At 36.5% G+C, this 17836-nt stretch overlaps 1 protein-coding gene across 1 annotated transcript in view; it reads left to right on the forward strand.

Moving 5' to 3' along the window:
- ERC2 (ELKS/RAB6-interacting/CAST family member 2) overlaps nt 1-17836 on the forward strand; it is an 885144-nt gene that overhangs the window by 406735 nt on the left and 460573 nt on the right. The window contains exon 10 of the mRNA XM_077776719.1: nt 12781-12974. Within this exon, the coding sequence (XP_077632845.1) occupies nt 12781-12974 (194 nt within the window). The remainder of the gene's footprint in view (nt 1-12780; nt 12975-17836) is intronic.

Here is a 17836-nt window from a genome sequence, read left to right on the forward strand (position 1 = left end):
TTCCCTTTATGATTTTCTCATTTCCTTTATGCTTACAAGTCATTCTTGGCTTTCAAGAATAGACACCTACATTTAAAACTTTTTTTAATGTTACCTTTTACATCATACCTATCTTTAGTTTATTTTGATTTATGTTGAAAGGTAGAGTTTTCACGTATATATTTTTAAATGACTTAAATGATTATCTAATTATCCCAGCACCACTTATCAAATAATTCTTTATCCACTGATCTTGATACCGTTTCAATGTATGTCTCATTATGTATGAATGTCTTAGTTTCTGAACTTGTATTTGGTTTTATCAATATCTGTTGCTTGTTGAGTCAGAATTTTAATTATTGTGGCTTTATAATATTTTTAAAATATCTAGTGAAATAAATTTCACCCTAATTTCTTTCTACTTTTCATTTCATTTTGGTTTGTTTTAGTGTTCTTAGCCTTTAATTTTCTGTTATTCCAAGTAAACTTCAGGATCACCTTGTCAACTAATTTGGTGATTTTTATTTGAATTATACTCAACCTATAAAATAATTTTAGAATGATATCTTTCCAATATCATTTCTTCCAGTTGATGAACTTGATACAACTTTTTTTATTTAAGAGATCTTTTACAGTAAAGGTTTGGTATTTTCCTATTATAGGCCTGTAATAGTTCTTTTTAAAGATGATNTTTTCTAACCAGTTATTCGTACCTAGGAAATTTCTTTTATTACTGTATGTTTATTTTGAATCAGGCCTCCCTATACATTTTGGTGAGTTATAACTTAATTGTTTTTGTTAAATAATATCATCTTATAGTCAGTTCTATGTCCATTAATCTAAACTAAGTTATAGTAAATAAAGATTCAGCTTTAAAGTCTTCCTGGGACCATTTTTTTCCTAGAGTAGAAATAAACCTACTTTTGAAACTCTTCTACTTTCACTTTAGTCATCTATGTACTACTCATTGATGCTGTAATGCCATTTCTTAGGAATCGAAAATTTTGTCCTTGTATCCTTATTATTTCTTGTAATAATAACCTTTCTGCAGCTTAACTACCAGTCTTTCTCCTGGAGGAGTTTCATCTTGTCATTGTAAGCACTGTGCAGGCTATCTTCAGTTGAATTCTTTTTCTTCCCTTAGTTCTTAATTCCAGACAAATAATATGTTTTTTTAATCAGGCTCAAATACTACCTTCTTTGCTGTAACCCTAGTAGTTATTATGCCCAGAGATGGTATCCAGAGGTCTCATAAATTTTTAATAAAACTTTAGAGCTTCTGGGTCCTGAATTTAGTGCATTGTATAATATCCTTGTTGCTCCAAGGCAAATGATTGATTTGGAGGCACTGGGGGCAACATTGTGACTTGGCCAGGGCACACCTGAAACCCTTTAGATGTACCTCCATACCTGTGAATTTCTCCCCTTGCCTATCTACTGAAATCCTGTCTCTTCTGCAAATGCATCTTTTTCAGGGCTCACATTTTCTGCACCAGTTTACAAGAAAAAGACCAAGCATTTTTCCAGTCTAGAGAGAGAAAAAAATCTTGTTAATGTTCAGTGAGGTCTTCTTGATTTATACGACTGTATGATCCCAAGGACATGGTAGACTGAATCATAAATGCTTTCACAGTCATTTTTAGGTACACTGGTTTATTTTGGCAATTTTTTGGCTTATTTTTGCAAATTATTTGATTCACTCATAGACTAGTCCCCCAACACAGTGGAAAACTACAGGTATTTAAGAGATAATTCATGGCATGCACATAGGTTGTACAAACACATGCATGCACACAAACACACCTCATACTTGCTCTAGACTTTCAACATCTAAAGAACTCAATATTTGTAATAACACTGAAGATTTGAGGTCACATGTTTTATTTCAGAACATCCAGAGAACTTCATTTCTCTACTTTGCTAATTTTAGGAAATTCCATAGTTAGAAGGTATTACATTGTAATTGTATTTTTGTTTGAATGGTCTTAAAAAGTGTTAAGCATACAGTTGGTTCTTTTTATTTTGTATATGTGTGACATAAGAAAAATTATTTTGAACATTTGTTTAAAAATAGCGTATTTGTTCTATCTGTGAAAGAAGTTTCATTTTAGAACAGTTGTTATAAAATTAAAATTGTTAGTGCTTAGAATTATAAAAGAAGAGTTTCCTTTAGAACTAAGTAGTGTAAGATTCAAAGACACATCATTGTTAGATTTTGAATTGTAGATTTTGAATTCAGGTTCAGCTTTTATATTTTGTATTAATCAGATTTAAAATAAAATGTAAATTTTATATGTTAACGTTCTATAATCATGCTTACAAATTTTATTGTAAAAAGTAGTATTTTAGGGCACCAGGGCTGCTCAGTTGGTTAAACGACCAACTTTGGCTCAGGTTATGTCTCAAATCCGTGAGTTTGAGCCCCGCATCAGGCTCTGTGCTGACAACTCAAAGCCTGGAGCCTGCTTCGGATTCTGTCTTCCTCTTTCTCTGCCCCTCTACTCCACACTCTGTCTCTCTCTCAAAAATAAATAAACATTAAAAATTTTTTTAAAAAAACATATTTTGTTCATAAAGATGTGAAGGCTGGAACTTCTTTTAGAAGTTTATATATATAAACTATATGATAGTTTATATACCCTGTTCTACTGTTCAGATAGGAAAGGAATTTTAAAGTGCTGTTTAACAGACACCAAACCCCGAAAGTGCTGCAATCAGGAATCGTATTTTCACTGTGCATAAATTTAGCAAATTATTGCTAAAACTCATAAGCACCAGAGAAGAAAAACTATCAGACTCATTAGTTGGTGTTCTGCTTATATTTTATGATCATGACTAATCATTTGTTTATTTTGAAAGAAATGATTTTTTAAAATGGTTAGGCCCCCATTTCAAAGAGAGAATGCTATATAATACTATAATTGAGTATTCCTTCCCCAATTTTCATAGCAGATTTCTAGACCAAAGTTAATGCTTTCCTTTTAGGCACTTAGAATGATGAACTAGACTTTTACTGAATATAATCAATACCCTACCTTTACAAAAGAACTATTAATAAACTTGTGATTTTTCATATTGATACTATCAATCCCTGGTTTGCCTTAAGCTACTTTTCTTAATTTTAATTTAAATATATTTAAATTAATTTGAATTTAAATTTCAATTAAAATTCATTAATTTTAAATAAATTAAAATTCCTTAATTTGAAACTTTGCCTTATTTCCTAAAATAATTCTAAATTCTATAATTAAAATAGCCGCTAGGTATTGTTATGTACTACTTGTCCTAAGTCATGACCAGATTTCTCTTTTGTGCTTGATTCAGGATTTCAAAGTCAGTTTACATCACAATTCCAAGGCATGCCCACGTCAGTGAAGCTCCCAAGTTTGTTTTGATTTTTCCCATTTGTGGGGCAATTTCCTTACATTTGGAAATGTAGGAAACATAATTGCGGATCCTCAAAACTTACTGATCTAATTTGTAATACAGACATTTCTGAAATATTTTTTCCCCAATTTTCTGTGTTTCAATGAAATGCTTTTGAGAGTTGCTGTCAAAGTTACCAGAAATATTTTTGAGACAGAACCAGATACCTGGATTTGCCTTTAAACCAATGGGTTTAATAAGCAAAATCAAATCTCTACGTTAAAAAAAAAAAGAATGCTCATTGATATTTTTTTTGTTTTTAATGATTGGTGAATGTCTTAGAAGGTGACAATGTTCTTCCCTATATATGTGATAAGTAACTTCTAAAGCCATTAAATCCACACCAATCTGCATTTTCAAGTGCTAGATTACTGACTAATACAGATAGGGGACAAAGTTGATGTGTCTTTGGAGAACGCAATGGGTAATCACTTCTTGACCTTCAGGGGGACCTAATTTGAAATCAACACATCCATAAGGAGAAAGAATTACTGTGTTTTTTTTAGTTTAAACCTTGAATGGGCCAGAATGCCATGGTAGAAATTTATTCAGATAATGATTATCAAATATATTTATTATTTTTGTCTGCAGTGTCTGAAGTAACCTGCCATTCGAGGTTAAAGAACCCATGCTATAATTTGAAAAGGCAAGAGTATTGGGAAATGTAAATAAAGTGCTTCCTTCACTTCATTTTTAGAGGAGGTTCTGGACTTATAACTTGGATAAAAGCATACTTTATAAGCTCAATTTAGTCCTGTATTTCTTTAGTATATGTAGTATAACCCACATGTCCTTAGATCACAATATAACACATCCATGCTACGCTGGTTAACAGTTTTAGCCCAGCCTCTGAAAAGTTATGATTCCAGCCGAATAGAAGTGGCTGCTTACAATATCTTTTATGAATTCTGTGGAGACTTCTGCTGCTACCACTCAGGTTGGGTAGAGGGCTTACCAGCTGTGAGTCATGTGAAACTCATCCCTGGAATCTTCTCCTGGATACTAATGATGACCCAGAAGCAGCTGTTACTTGTCCATCTCTATACGACTCTTTCTTAAAGCTTTCTGTTGACTTAAGACATTTTTTTATAGGGTATCTATTTACACCTTTATTTAATTACCCTTCCAAGAATTCTGGCACCTATCATTGATATGGAGATGTATTTAAGTCAAAGGTATTCTTGCAGTTGCCTATTCCTTTTAAAAGGAAGAATTATTAGCACCCACGAGTATTATCTAACAGATACCAGGCTAACTATAAACTTGGCTATGATCTCTTTCAATCACATCTAATTTTAGTATCACTTGAGACCAACAGTGGTCTAGATTGAGGTATGTCTTTTCCTAGGCTTTCTGTACTTCAAAACATCCTATGAATCATTTCACCAGTATTGACTTGTTGGGTTGGAGAGACTACCAACCCACCTAATTTCACCTGGTGTCAAAAGCTGGCCTTGGATTGTCTTCTCTTCATGGAGCTAAAAAAAGGAATGTGTTCAGATACCCATCTACCAGCAGACCGCTTTTTCTGTAAGCCTAGCAGAGAGGATTCTATAATGTTTATGTAGTATCTTGAAGAAAAACTAAATAAATCCATGAACTTAGCTGTATAACAAGCCCTACCAATGGGATGTATGTCATAAAGGAATACTCATACTAAGAATACAAATGAATAATACCTACCCCATATTTGTTATTTGTTAGTTTTTGCTGTCCTTGGAGATGTTAACTCCTTTGCCTATAGTAGTCATAAGACACGGGGCTAAATTTAGAATCTAGGTCTTGCAACTAGTAATCCTGTACCCATTTATTAAAGATAATGATAATAATAATCATAAGAATAAAAACAACCAAAGTAAAGCAGTGGCTAACTGAACTGCTAGCTCTTTGTGAATCTTTAAATCAAAGTCAAGAAGGGAATCTTAAATCAGAAACACGCAACGAAAACATTTACATTTCTTATGTTCTAGTTTCTTATTATTCAGTTCATGAGTTCTTTTTTTTAAAGATCTTAATATTATTGGTTGGGTAGTTTGAGAAAAATATCATGAGAAGCTTTTTAGCTGCCATAAAATAATGGTAACATAGCATAAAAGTGGAAGGGAATTAACATGAATATTTTGTTTTCTTTTCCTTAGCAGTTTATTTTCTTTCATAGTTTATTGTCAAGTTGGATTCCATATAACACCCAGTGCTCATCCCAACAAGTGCCCTCCTCCATGTCTATCAACACCCTATCCCTGTCCTCCCCTATCAGCCCTCAGTTTGCTCTCAGCATTCAAGAGTCTCTGATGGTTTGCCTCCCTCCCTCTCCCCAACTGTTTTTCCCCTTCTCCTCCACCATGGTCTTCCTTTAAGTTTCTCCTAATCCTCCTATAAGTGGAAGCATATGGTATCTGTCTTTTTCTGCCTGACTTATTTTGCTCAGCATAACACCCTCAAGTTCCATTCATGTTGCTACACATGGCCAGATCTCATTCTTTCTCGTTGCCATGTAGTATTCCATTGTATAGATAAACCACATCTTCTTGATCCATTCATCCGTTGATGGACACTTAGGCTCTTTCCATGATTTGGCTATTGTTGAAAGTGCTCCTATGAACATTGGTGTACATGTGCTTCTAGGCATCAGCACTTCTGTATCCCTTGGGTAAATTCCTAGGGCTATTGCTGGGTCATAGGGGAGTTCTATTGTTAATTTTTTGAGGAACCTTCACACTGTTTTCAGAGGGGCTGTACCAGTTTACATTCACACCAGCAGTGTAGGAGGGTGCCTGTTTCTCCACATCCTTGCCAGCACCTAGGGTCTCCTGATTTGTTCACCTTAGCCACTCTGACTGGCATGAGGTGGTATCTCAGTGTGGTTTTGATTTGTATTTCCCTGATGATGAGGGACGCTGAGCATCATTTCATGTGTCTGTTGGCCATCTGGATGTCCTCTTTGGAGAAGTGTCTGTTCATGACTTCTGCCCATTTCTTCACTGGATTTTTTTTTGGGTGTGGAGTTTGGTGAGTTCCTTATAGATTTTGGATACTAGCCCCTTATGTGATATGTCATTTGCAACTATCTTTTCCCATTCCGTCAGTTGCCTATTAGTTTTATGGATTGTTTCCTTTGCTGTGCAGAAGCTTTTTATCTTGATGAGGTCCCAGTAGTTCATTTTTGCTCTTGATTCCCTTGCCTTTAGGGATGTGTCAAGTAAGAGTTTGCTGCAGTTGAGGTCAGGGAGGTTGTTTCCTGCTTTTTCCTCTAGGGTTTTGATACTTTCCTATCTCACATTCAGGTCCTTTATCCATTTTGAGTTTATTTTTGTGTATGGTGTGAGAAAGTGATCTAGTTTCATTCTTCTGCATGTTGCTGTCTAGTTCTCCCAGCACCGTCTGTTAAAGAGGCTGTCTTTTTTCCATTGGATACTCTTTCCTGCTTTGTCCAAGATTAGTTGGCCATACAACGGTGGGTCCAATTCTGAGTTCTCTATCCTGTTCCATTGGTCTATGTGTTTGTTTTGTGCCAATACCATCCCGTCTTGATGATTACAGCTTTGTAGTAGAGGCTAAAGTCTGGGATGGTGATGCCTCCCATTTTGGTTTTCTTCGTCAGTATTATTTTGGCTATCTGGTGTCTTTTGTGGTTCCATACAAATATTAGGATAGTTTGTTCTAGGTTTGAGAAGAATGCTGGTGCAATTTTGATTGGGATTGCATTGAATGTGTAGATTGCTTTGGGTAGTAATGACATTTTAACAGTATTCTTCCAATCCATGATCATGGAATGTTTTGCCATTTCTTTGTGTCTTCTTCAATTTCCTTCATAAGTTTTCTATAGTTTTTATCATACAGATCTCATATCTTTGGTTAGGTTTATTCCTTGGTATTTTATGTTTTTTGTGCAATTGTGAATGGGATCAGTTTCTGGATTTCTCTTTCTGTTGCTTCATTATTGGTGTATAAAATGCAACCGATTTCTCTACGTTGAATTTGTACCCTGCAACTTTGCTGAATTCATAGATCAGGTCTAGTAGGCTTCTGGTGGAGTCTGTTGGGTTTTCTATGTAGAGTATCATGTCATCTGGGAAAGTGAAAGTTTGACTTCTTTTTTGCCAATTGGGATGCCTTTTGTTTCCTTCTCTTGTCTGATTGCTGATGCTAGGACTTCCAGCACTATGTTAAACAACAGTGGTGAGAGTGGACATCCCTGTCGTGTTCCTGATCTCAGGGGGAAAGCTCTCAGTTTTTCCCCATTGAGGATGATGTTCGCTGAGGGCCTCTCATAAATGGCTTTTATGATGTTTAAGTAAGTTCCTTCTATCCAGAACTTCTCAAGGGTCTTTATTAAGAAGAATTTTGTGAAATGCTTTTTCTGCGCCTATCGACAGGATCATATGGTTTTTATCTTTTATTTTGTTAATGTGATGTATCACACTGATAGATTTGAGAATATTGAACCAGCCGTATAACCCAGAATGAATCTCACTTGATCATGGTGGATAATTCTTTTTATGTGCTGTTGAATTCGATTTGCAAGTATGTTGTTGGGGATTTTTGCATCCATATTCATCAAGAATATTGGCCTGTAGTTCTCTTTTTTTGCAGGGCCTCTGTCTGGCTTAGGAATCAAAGTGATGCTGGCTTCGTAGAATGAGTCCAGAGGTTTTCCTTCTATTTCTATTTTTTGGGATAGCTTAAGAATGAGTATTAACTCTGATTTAAATGTCTGGTAGAATTCCACAGAGAAGCCATATGGCCCAGGGCTCTTATTTGTTGGGAGATTTTGGATAACTGATTCAATTTCTTCACTCATTATGGGTCTGTTTAGATTTTCTCTCTTCCCGTGTGAATTTTGGTAGTATGTATATGTTTGGAATTTGTCCATTTCTTCTAAATTGTCCAGTTTGTTGGCATATAATTTTCATAGTACTCCCTGATGATTGTTTGTATTTCTGAGGGATTGGTTGTAATAAATCCATTTTCTTTTTTTTTTTAATAGTTTATTGTCAAATTAGTTTCAACATAACACTCAGTNTGTGTATTGTTTATTTCTGCCCTGATTTTTATTTCTCTTCTTCTGCTGGGTTGGGGTGCTCTTGTTGCTCTCCTTCTAGTTCCTTTAGGTTTGCTGTTAGGTTTTGTATTTGTGTTTTTTTTCTAGTTTCTTGAAATATGTCTGGAGTGCAATATAGTTTCCTTTTAGGACTACCTTTGCCGCATCCCAAAAAGTTTGGATAATTGTATTTTCATTTTCATTTGTTCTCATATATTTTTAAATTTCTTCTCTAATTGCCTGATTGGCCCATTTGTCCTTTAGTAGGGTGTTCTTTAACTTCCATGTTTTTGGAGGTTTTCCACTTTTTTTTTCCTGTGATTGATTTCAAGTTTCAAGGATTCCTATGATACGGATAGTGTTCCGTTTGATTGTATCACTCAGTTCTTGAACTCTTCTTTCATGCTCCTGGATTAGTTTGTCTCTCTTTTTCTTGGCTTCCTCTTTTTCTATAATTGTGTCTTCTAATTCATCTATTCTCCTCTCTGCCTCTTCAATCCGTGCATTGGATGCCTCCATTTTATTATGTGCCTCATTTATAGCATCTTTTAATTCATCACAACTATTTTTAAGCCCCACAGTCTTTGTAGCAATAGCTTCTATGATGTCTTCCATGCTTTTTTTCAAGCCCAGTGATGAATTTTATGACTATTGTTCTAAATTCTTGTTCAGTTATGTTGCTTATATCTGTTTTAAGCAGCTCTTTAGCTGTCATTTCTTTCTGGAATTTCTTTAGACTAGAGTTCTTTTGTCTCGTCATTCTGGCTCGCTTTCTGTCTCTTCTTAGTTTTAAAAGCTTGTTATGTGCTCTGCACCTGCCAGTTCTGCTATATTAAAGAAGGCTCATTGACTGTCTAGCACCTGTCTGTTCAGGAAGTGTTCTTTGAATGGTGTCTCTTGGTGTCTCTTGTTGAGACTTTGGTTATTATATTTTCCTACTTATAGTGGTATTTGGGACTCTCCACCATGTGTACTTTGGCTTGTTTCTTGAGGTAGTCCTGGAAAAAAACCAAAACAGACAGATAACAGACAAACACACAGGGAACAAAGGCACACAAATGCACAGACGAATCCAAGAAACAAGCAAACTGAAAGGGAAAAAGAAAAAGAAAATAAGAAAAAGAAGGAGAAAAGGAAAGAGAAGAAAAAAAGCAAAAAAAAAAAACAAAACAAAACAAAGACAAAGGATAGTCTAAAAGCATAAAACCAGAATTCCCAGCTACAAATAGAGAGCAGGGTGGATGCAGTGCTAATGGAAGAGCATATTCACAGAGAGAAATGTCAGGGTGGGGAGAAAGTGAAATTGGACAGTGACCAGGCAGAGAGACTAAGAGGCTTGATTCAGAAAGACAAAGAGGAGAATATGGTAGGAGGCAAGGAGAAAGAAACGAAGATAACGTTACTCTGAGAAACTATATAGTCTGATTACTCCAGAGAGAGAGAGATAGAAAGGTAGTGGTGGAGGTATAGAATATACATCTAGAGAATGGATTAAATGTGGCTGTTTAAGCAAACCAATGACCAGAGTGCCCAGTCCAGCAGAGGGGAGGGATATGAATGAGAGAAGGGGAAAATATATCTGAATAGAAAGAATTGACCTAGAATTAATCATGGCAGTGCATCCATGTTGGTCTTGCCCTGGGCTCTGGGTAAAAAAAAAAAAAAGAAAAAAAAAAAGCTCTCTAGCCGGAATGGGTGTGGTTTGTTGTAGGCAGGTCTTAGCCTCCACTGTGGTCCCACCTTGGTGGTTGTGGGGAGGAAAATGATGGTGCCCCAGTCCCCTCTGGAACCAAGCACCGCAAATTGCTCCCTTGGGTTCGATCTCTCTGTGCTGCAGGTGCAGCCAAAGTGGGCCGTGTTCTGTATCTCAAGTCCCGTCTTGTTTTCAGGTCCCAGTCCGCGTGTTTTATTGAATCCACCCACAGTCCAGCAGGTCAGCTGCTTCCCTGCCACTGCTGGGGATCAAGTTGGGAGAGTAGCTGCGGAGCTTAGGTAGGCTGCTTCCCTGCCGCTGGGATTGAGCAGGGAGAGTAGCAGCGCCATTTCCTGCCCACCGCTTCCGGTTGGAGGTCCAGCCAGAAGAGCAATGGAGCAGTTTCTCCTGAGCCGCCTGGGACTGGGGCACCCAGTTCAAAATCAGCACCCCAGTTAGAACTAAGAGCACTCTCTGTCCCAAGCCGAGGTTTTCCTCTTCTCCAGGGACAGTTCTGTGAGTAGTTTCAGCTGATCTTTCTTTTCCCCTCAACTCACTACGGCTCCCCATGAAGGGGGCTCCCTCCCCTCCTTTCATGTCTCCGGGTCTCTGCCCATTTTTATCTTCCCCAGTTCGCACTCATGCACTTATGAGGTTGCCATCCCAGTGCACTCTGTCTCTTTTCTTTCCAAACTCCTGTCCTATGGCTGCAGGCCTTCTCTGTTTGAGAGATGGGGGTGAGCAAAATGCACAGAGCTCCCTACTTCTCTGCCATCTTGCCTCCTCTGCTTCTTAGCAGTTTTTAAAACTGTATATTTTAAGTGCTTTTCTGATACAAGAGCAATGAGTTCATTGTTATCACAAATAGAAGTAGGTATATGGAGTAGTTATTTTCTTTTAAAATAGGGTGTGTACTCAGCATTTTAGAAGTGGAGATTAACAAACTTAAATATTCTTTACTACAATTTAAAATAAAATTGTTAGATGAATAAACTTCTAAAAGCATATTAGCTCAGGATTCTCTTTCAGATTATTTAAATTATACTGAAAAAGATTACTAATCTATTAGAATGAAATCTACTGCATATACTAAGTAAGCAAAAATAAACATTTTATGAGAAATGTTGGTAAAAGGGAATAATAAACCAGTACCTGATAGTAGTATGTTGAAGTGATAAATTATTCCAAGTTCTTTTGCATACTTTAGTTTATGTGTTGAATAAGTAAATCTTAGATTAAAGAACACGAAAACAAATTATTTTTCTCCTATCCTCATGCTTAAATAATATGTTACATGCAAGAATATTATTCTAAAAACGATTTTGTCATAAATAAGAAATTTCTTTTTATACTAATTTTTTAATTTTTTAAAACTAAATCATTGCAAAAAACTGTCAACCTTGTAATAGTAGTATTAGTATTAATTTTTCTAACCATGCATGATTCATTTAACCCTACAGTAGCTGTAGCTTGCTTGCCTTGTTTTTTTCCCTGAAATTAAAAAAAAAAAATTATAAAAACACAATGAACATCTGTTCTACATAGCAAGACAGCAGAACAACTTATGTCCTAATAAATTGTTAACATTGTATTATTTCACACATGGATTTTGGAGATACATACATATATGACTTCTCGGAACTTTCTCTGTTGAATGTGCACTGTTGTTAAACTACTTGTTTTTTCCCTGCCTACTCTTTGAAGAAGTCAATTAGGAATAATGGGAAACAAGGGGTAGGCAAAACATTGCAGTGCAGTGGTCTTTCCATCTGTCTGAGAATATTTCAGCCAAAAGTTTATTTTGGGAAAAAAAAAAGCCATAACACACTTTCAGACACACAAAACCACAAATACTTTGGCTGCAAATTATTCTGCAGTGTCGTTGCTGTGTTGTTGCCTGTGTATGTTCTTGCGTGTGAAGCTGCCACCCCACTCATGCATGTGTTTGCAGATTCTTGTCTGTGTGCTTGTTCATGAATTAGCTCATCCTCCTCCTGGTTCAGGTTAAATTTAATCAAGAAAACAAGAATTTATGGGTATGACTGTTAGCTAGAAATCCCTTCCTCACTTGCAAGTCTTGCAAGTCTTTCAACCTACATCTTCTGCTGAAATTTCTCAGTGGGATGAAGTGTTCAGTGATCAGCCAACCAGTCTCTTCTATGTTACCTGGCTTTACATATACCCTTGCTGTTCTTGGAAAAATAATTTAATATTGTTTTATCTCACTTTCCCTACTGGAAAAGGAAGTTGTTGGTACGAATCACCTCCTTAACCGTGAGAGGTTGAATTGTCTTCGTTCTGCTTGCCAAAGCATCAGGAATAAAGATGTCACAGTCTCTACCCCCAACCATCCCCCATTTCTTGGTGAGGAAAATAACCCCAAAAGCAGTAACATTTAATGCAACAAAATATTAACAATAGAAGAAACTCCCCTGTGAAACTGTAATGTAATTTAAAATCAGCATTGTTCCAAGGCAGGTGAAATGTGGGATTCTCCATTTTGCCTTTTAACTGACAGTATACCCAAAATTCTTGACGGTTATTATTTTTTTCTTCAAAGATAATTTCTGGGCCATTGGTGACTGCACTATTATTCTAAATTGTTGTCTTAACTACATTCTTTAAAAATATAATGTTGAAGGCTCATAATATTGAAGATGACTCCAGGATAAACCCCGAGTTTGCAGACCGGATAAAACAACTTGATAAAGAGGCATCTTACTACCGTGATGAGTGTGGCAAGGCCCAAGCGGAAGTCGACCGGTTGCTGGAGATCCTCAAGGAGGTGGAGAATGAAAAGAATGACAAGGACAAGAAGATTGCAGAACTTGAGAGGTAAGTTCTGCAGTCATGCTGTGCATTGTCAGCACTGAGTGAATATGGGCTTAGTTGCCCATTGCAGTTGGTGGTGGCTTTGGAATGTGCATTCCTATTTCAAGTTGGAAACAAGTTATGGAGGAGGAATGGGTCCTGTTAGGGATGATGTTGTGTTTCTATAGGATACTCAAGAAGGCACCTAGCTTATCTTTTGAGGACTTATGTACTTCTTAAGTGTTTAAGAAAGAAATGGCAAAGTTTCTTGAGTGATGTCTCTGATTTAGCATTTGTACCTGCAAAGTGTGTGAGAAACTGAGGCTATGACTACTTGAAACCTTAGTAGGAATAGTTGTTTTTGTGGTTGATTTCCCCATGAAAGACAAGCATTTGTGGTTTAGGTTTGTTTTGAGCAAAGAATATAGAAGAATATATTTGGGAATTCATTCAAGATAGGAAAAAAGGGAAAAGAGCTCATATCCTTTGGATGTCTTTTGGCACACCACAGTAAATCATCTTGGGATGTATCTTGTAAGAGGACCTTATATCATTTGTTAAATAAATATGTTTGAATACCATCTAAGTTAGGCCTACCTGATAGCAAATTCTGTCTAAAAACAAAGACAGTTATATCAGGGTTCCAGAGCATTTGGATTTTCAGATAACTCCTATCCATATTGTATTTATGTATAGGACAGACTCTGAAAATAAGCTTTCTATCAATGCTTTTTCCTATATTTCATATAAGGAAAGAATTTCTGAATAATCTTACATAACTCCTTTACCTCTGAGGATTTCTTACTGGTTCAGCAATAAGACAGAATTTGTCTTTCCTAGATTCAGTCCATATGGAAGAGATCAACAAATTTTAAATAAATCAGTGAATGTTTGCCAGCTCTGATCAAGACACTTGTGAGGCCCGAAAGGATGTCAAGACATGTGCAGAATAGCTCCCTATGGCCTTGTGGAAAGCTCACAGGCTACACTGACAAAAAGACCTGGGTTCAAATTTTGCCTCTGCTTTGTGTCATCTTAAATCTTGCTAGAAATGACTCTCTGATAACCTCTTAAAATATATCATACTTTTCAGGTGCCAAGTCCTGGTGCCACCCTTCTATTATTATGAATAAGTGTTAAAACAAATTCTCAATATTAAGTGGCCATGTATTAAATGGATAGATTAGTTCTCAAATTTTCAAAAATTTCATACACAGAATTTAATGTATTAAAATTCCAAATCAATTAGTATTCACTTAAAAATCATAGTATTAGTTTGAGGATAATCAGATTCTTATACAGTGTGACCAATTTTAACTGTTAAATCAAGAATTTCTTTTCCTGAGATATGTGTACAAATTAAAATCTGTAAGGGCTTAATTTTAATTTTAAGATGTGGGAATGTTCTGCCAGCGTATTGTTTCTTAAAAACACTGTTAACTTAATTTAATTAATAATTTTTTGAATGTTTATTTTTGAGAGAGAGAGCAAGAGAGAGAGAGAGAGAGAGCGCAGAGGAGGGGCAGGGAGAGAGGGAGACACAGAATCCAAAGCAGGCTCCAGTCTCTGATCTCTCAGCCCAGAATCCAAAGCAGGCTCCAGTCTCTGACCTGTCAGCCCAGAGCCCGACGTGGGGCTCGAACTCATGAGCTGCAAGATCATGGCCTGAGCCAAATTTGGATGCTTAACTGACTGAGCCACCCAGGCACCCCATCACTGTTAATTTTAGATGTATCTACATGGCTACTTTGGAATTATATATTAGGATCAAAATTTTCCTTAAAAAGCTAATGTGAGATCACAGGGAAGTTATGATCTCATCTCTTTTATTGGTGAGAAATCTGAGACCCTGTAAGGTTGAATTACCTTCTGGAGATTTGTCCTGTGGTCAGAAACAGGCAAAACTGTAATGTGTGTTTCCTGACTCCTAGTCTTACTGTTCTGAGAAGCTGTGAGTCTTTGAAGAACCTAATATTATCTATGTCCTGCATAATATTAATAATAGTAATAATAATAATAGATTATATCTTATGCTCACAGTGTATATCATGCGCTCTGTTAGGCACTTGGCCTATAATACTGTATACCATTTAATCTTACCCTCAATACAGAAAGTATCATTATCTTCATTTCATAGATGAGAAAACTATGACTTAAACAGATTAAGTAACTTTCTAAATATTTCAGAGTTTATAAGAATGAAATTTGGAATTTGAACCCAGGTCTAACAGGTGAGTGACTGAGAACAATCCAATCTCACAGTGAGCCAAAAACAAGAAGTGAGTCCAGTAGCACTAAACAGTCGATAACTGGGAGAGAGGCATGGCTGCTGGGCCACAGGAGATCTGTCTCATCTTTATTAGTTTTCATGAGAGAAAGTGATGTGCCCCACATTTTGAAGGCATTTTTTTTTGTACTAACCCAGCTCCCTAGAACTGAAACTGAAAAATCAGGATCAGCAACTATAAATATTTGCATAAAAATAGATATTCTTAGTTGGACAAACAGGTCTTAGCTAGACACTAGTGCCATTAAATCATGAAGAATATTCACATTTTTATATCCTCAATATGGAATGCATTAAAACAGCAGTGATTTTACAGGCATTTATCTTTATGTACTTTCCACACATTTTCTTTATCTCTGCCTTTGCCTTTCCTTAAAGCTGATGCCTCCCAAGCACTGTAATTCATTAAACGTGTGGTGGGACTTGAGTCTGTCCCAGTTCTCTGCCTGCCTGTGTCTTGGGTCCAACAGCATAACATAGTCTGGGAAATTTCTGAGCTCCAGCCCCAACCCAGGCCCCGAAGGAGGTGGGGGTAGAGAGCAAGAGGGAAAGTTTTCTTGAGAAAAGGACAGCTCAGCCTTGGCCTGCCTTTCTGAAGCATTATCTGCTGGGCTACATGTGTATTCTAACCAAAACATCTTCCTCGTTTGTCAGGCAGCCCTTTTGAAATTGGGAAGTATCTCCATTTTCTGGCTTAAACTACAAAATTCCTACCTCATAATGTTGGGAACTAAAGATTTCTTAGCAATGTGACATATATCTCCATTTTGGAGGCATGGAGGAGTGTTTGCAATTAAGTTTGTGATTTTGAAAACCAAAAAATTGAACTTGAAATAAATTTGTGGTCTCTGGTCTGTAATGTGACCTACCAGAGTGAAAAGACTTCTTTTTAAAAGCAGGGAGTGTTAAAATATTCCAGAACTTCAGTCATGTGCAACAAAAGGTTCAGGGTTAGGAATAACATAACTCAAATGACACTGACACTGGCCTACTTCTCTCTCATAGGGCATTTCTTGTTTGCTTTCTACTCTGTTAATCTTACCATTTTTTATTTTCTCTGCAATGTATATATTCCAAATAGCATATGCCTGGCCCTTACATGGGTGCGTTTACCTCTTAAATTCCACATGAATGATGTTTTTCATCAGCCATTAAAGATTTTGCTTTTTAAAATGCATATTGCTGCAGTGTGATCCCCATGTGCAGTTTTTCTTATAAACGCTTGTACTTAACGCTGATGGCTCAGCAGGGAGCTTCTGCCTTGGACGCGGATGACTCTGGGGGACTTAGACACAGGTGGGTGAAGGAGCATACTCCTGAGGGTTGGTCCAAATCAGGCTGAAGTCTTTATGTGATCACCACTGCTAGATACCATGCATGCTATATGATCAAAAAGACAAACATTAGAGGGAGTGAAATATGTGGTCTTTATGTGTCAATGGCCATCAAGGGCTCTGAGTTTAATTTAGAGTTTCAGAATTAATTCTGCCTTAGGGAAAAGAGAGAGGTTAACAGAGCTCTTGTCAAACAAGGCCAGCTGCTACTGGATTTCTGGCATCTCACCCATGGGAAGGAATTGTTCAGGTAACCTTTCATGTAATTATCTTAACTATGTTAGGGAGGTTGTTGGTATATGTCTAGAGGACAGGGAATGCCCAAATCAAGTCCTCAGTCGCATCCCTCCCACTGGGGAGAGGAGAGTGGGTCCTTCAGCGTTCTATTCCTAAGACTTAATAACATTGAAATAGAAAATAGTAAACAGGTATCACTTAACTGTCTAGATCAAGGACTAATGTCATCAGACATTCAAACTTTTGAGAAATCATTTTAGATGCCTAAAAGCACCTTAACTAAGGTTGAGAAACAGACAAAGATTTTTCCTCCTGAATTTGTTCAAAACTTATACTGACATAATTTCTTTGATGCCTTTCATAACACCTTTTACAAAATGTAAATTGAAGCTTTACTTAAAAACATTATGATACTGTGTAATAGAAGTCTCATGATATGTTGAAGAAACTTGATACCGGTTCTGTTTGTTTTGATATAAACTCTTCTCTCTGAGAAATTTCTATTTTTATTAAAGTGTTTGAAGACATTTCAATGAAACAAGTGATAGATGGTTTGGACCATCCCTAGAAACCCTTTGGGGAATATCCTATCCCTAGGATATTATGGATGCCTTTGGGAATTTGATGAAAACTAAGAACCCTTGGAAAAGGCAACTAATTTTAAATGTTTGCTTACTGTTTCAATTTAGGATTCTCTAAAGTTTGGCCATGGATCACAGTTTGATATACCTCTCTGATCAAGAAGAATTAGAAGGAACAGCTGGGGCCAGAATCCTCACAATGATCATGGCCTGATCTAACTTATTTTTGATCAGTTGTGTGTTCATGATCATGAAACACTCTGCAAAGGGATTTCAGATATGAGGGATTGTTGAATCAGTGCTTTCACCATGTGTTTAATCTTTAAGTTTCTCTTTGAATTTTATCATTATGGTCAACATTGTTTTCATTTGAAATGTTCTTATTTAAGCCTTCTCCTGATGATTTGTTTTGTTTTTCCTTTCTCTGTGAAATGCTTAAAATTACTT

Source organism: Crocuta crocuta, unplaced genomic scaffold (genome assembly GCF_008692635.1).
Source record: "Crocuta crocuta isolate KB4526 unplaced genomic scaffold, BGI_CrCroc_1.0 scaffold87, whole genome shotgun sequence".
Classification (NCBI taxonomy): domain Eukaryota; kingdom Metazoa; phylum Chordata; class Mammalia; order Carnivora; family Hyaenidae; genus Crocuta; species Crocuta crocuta.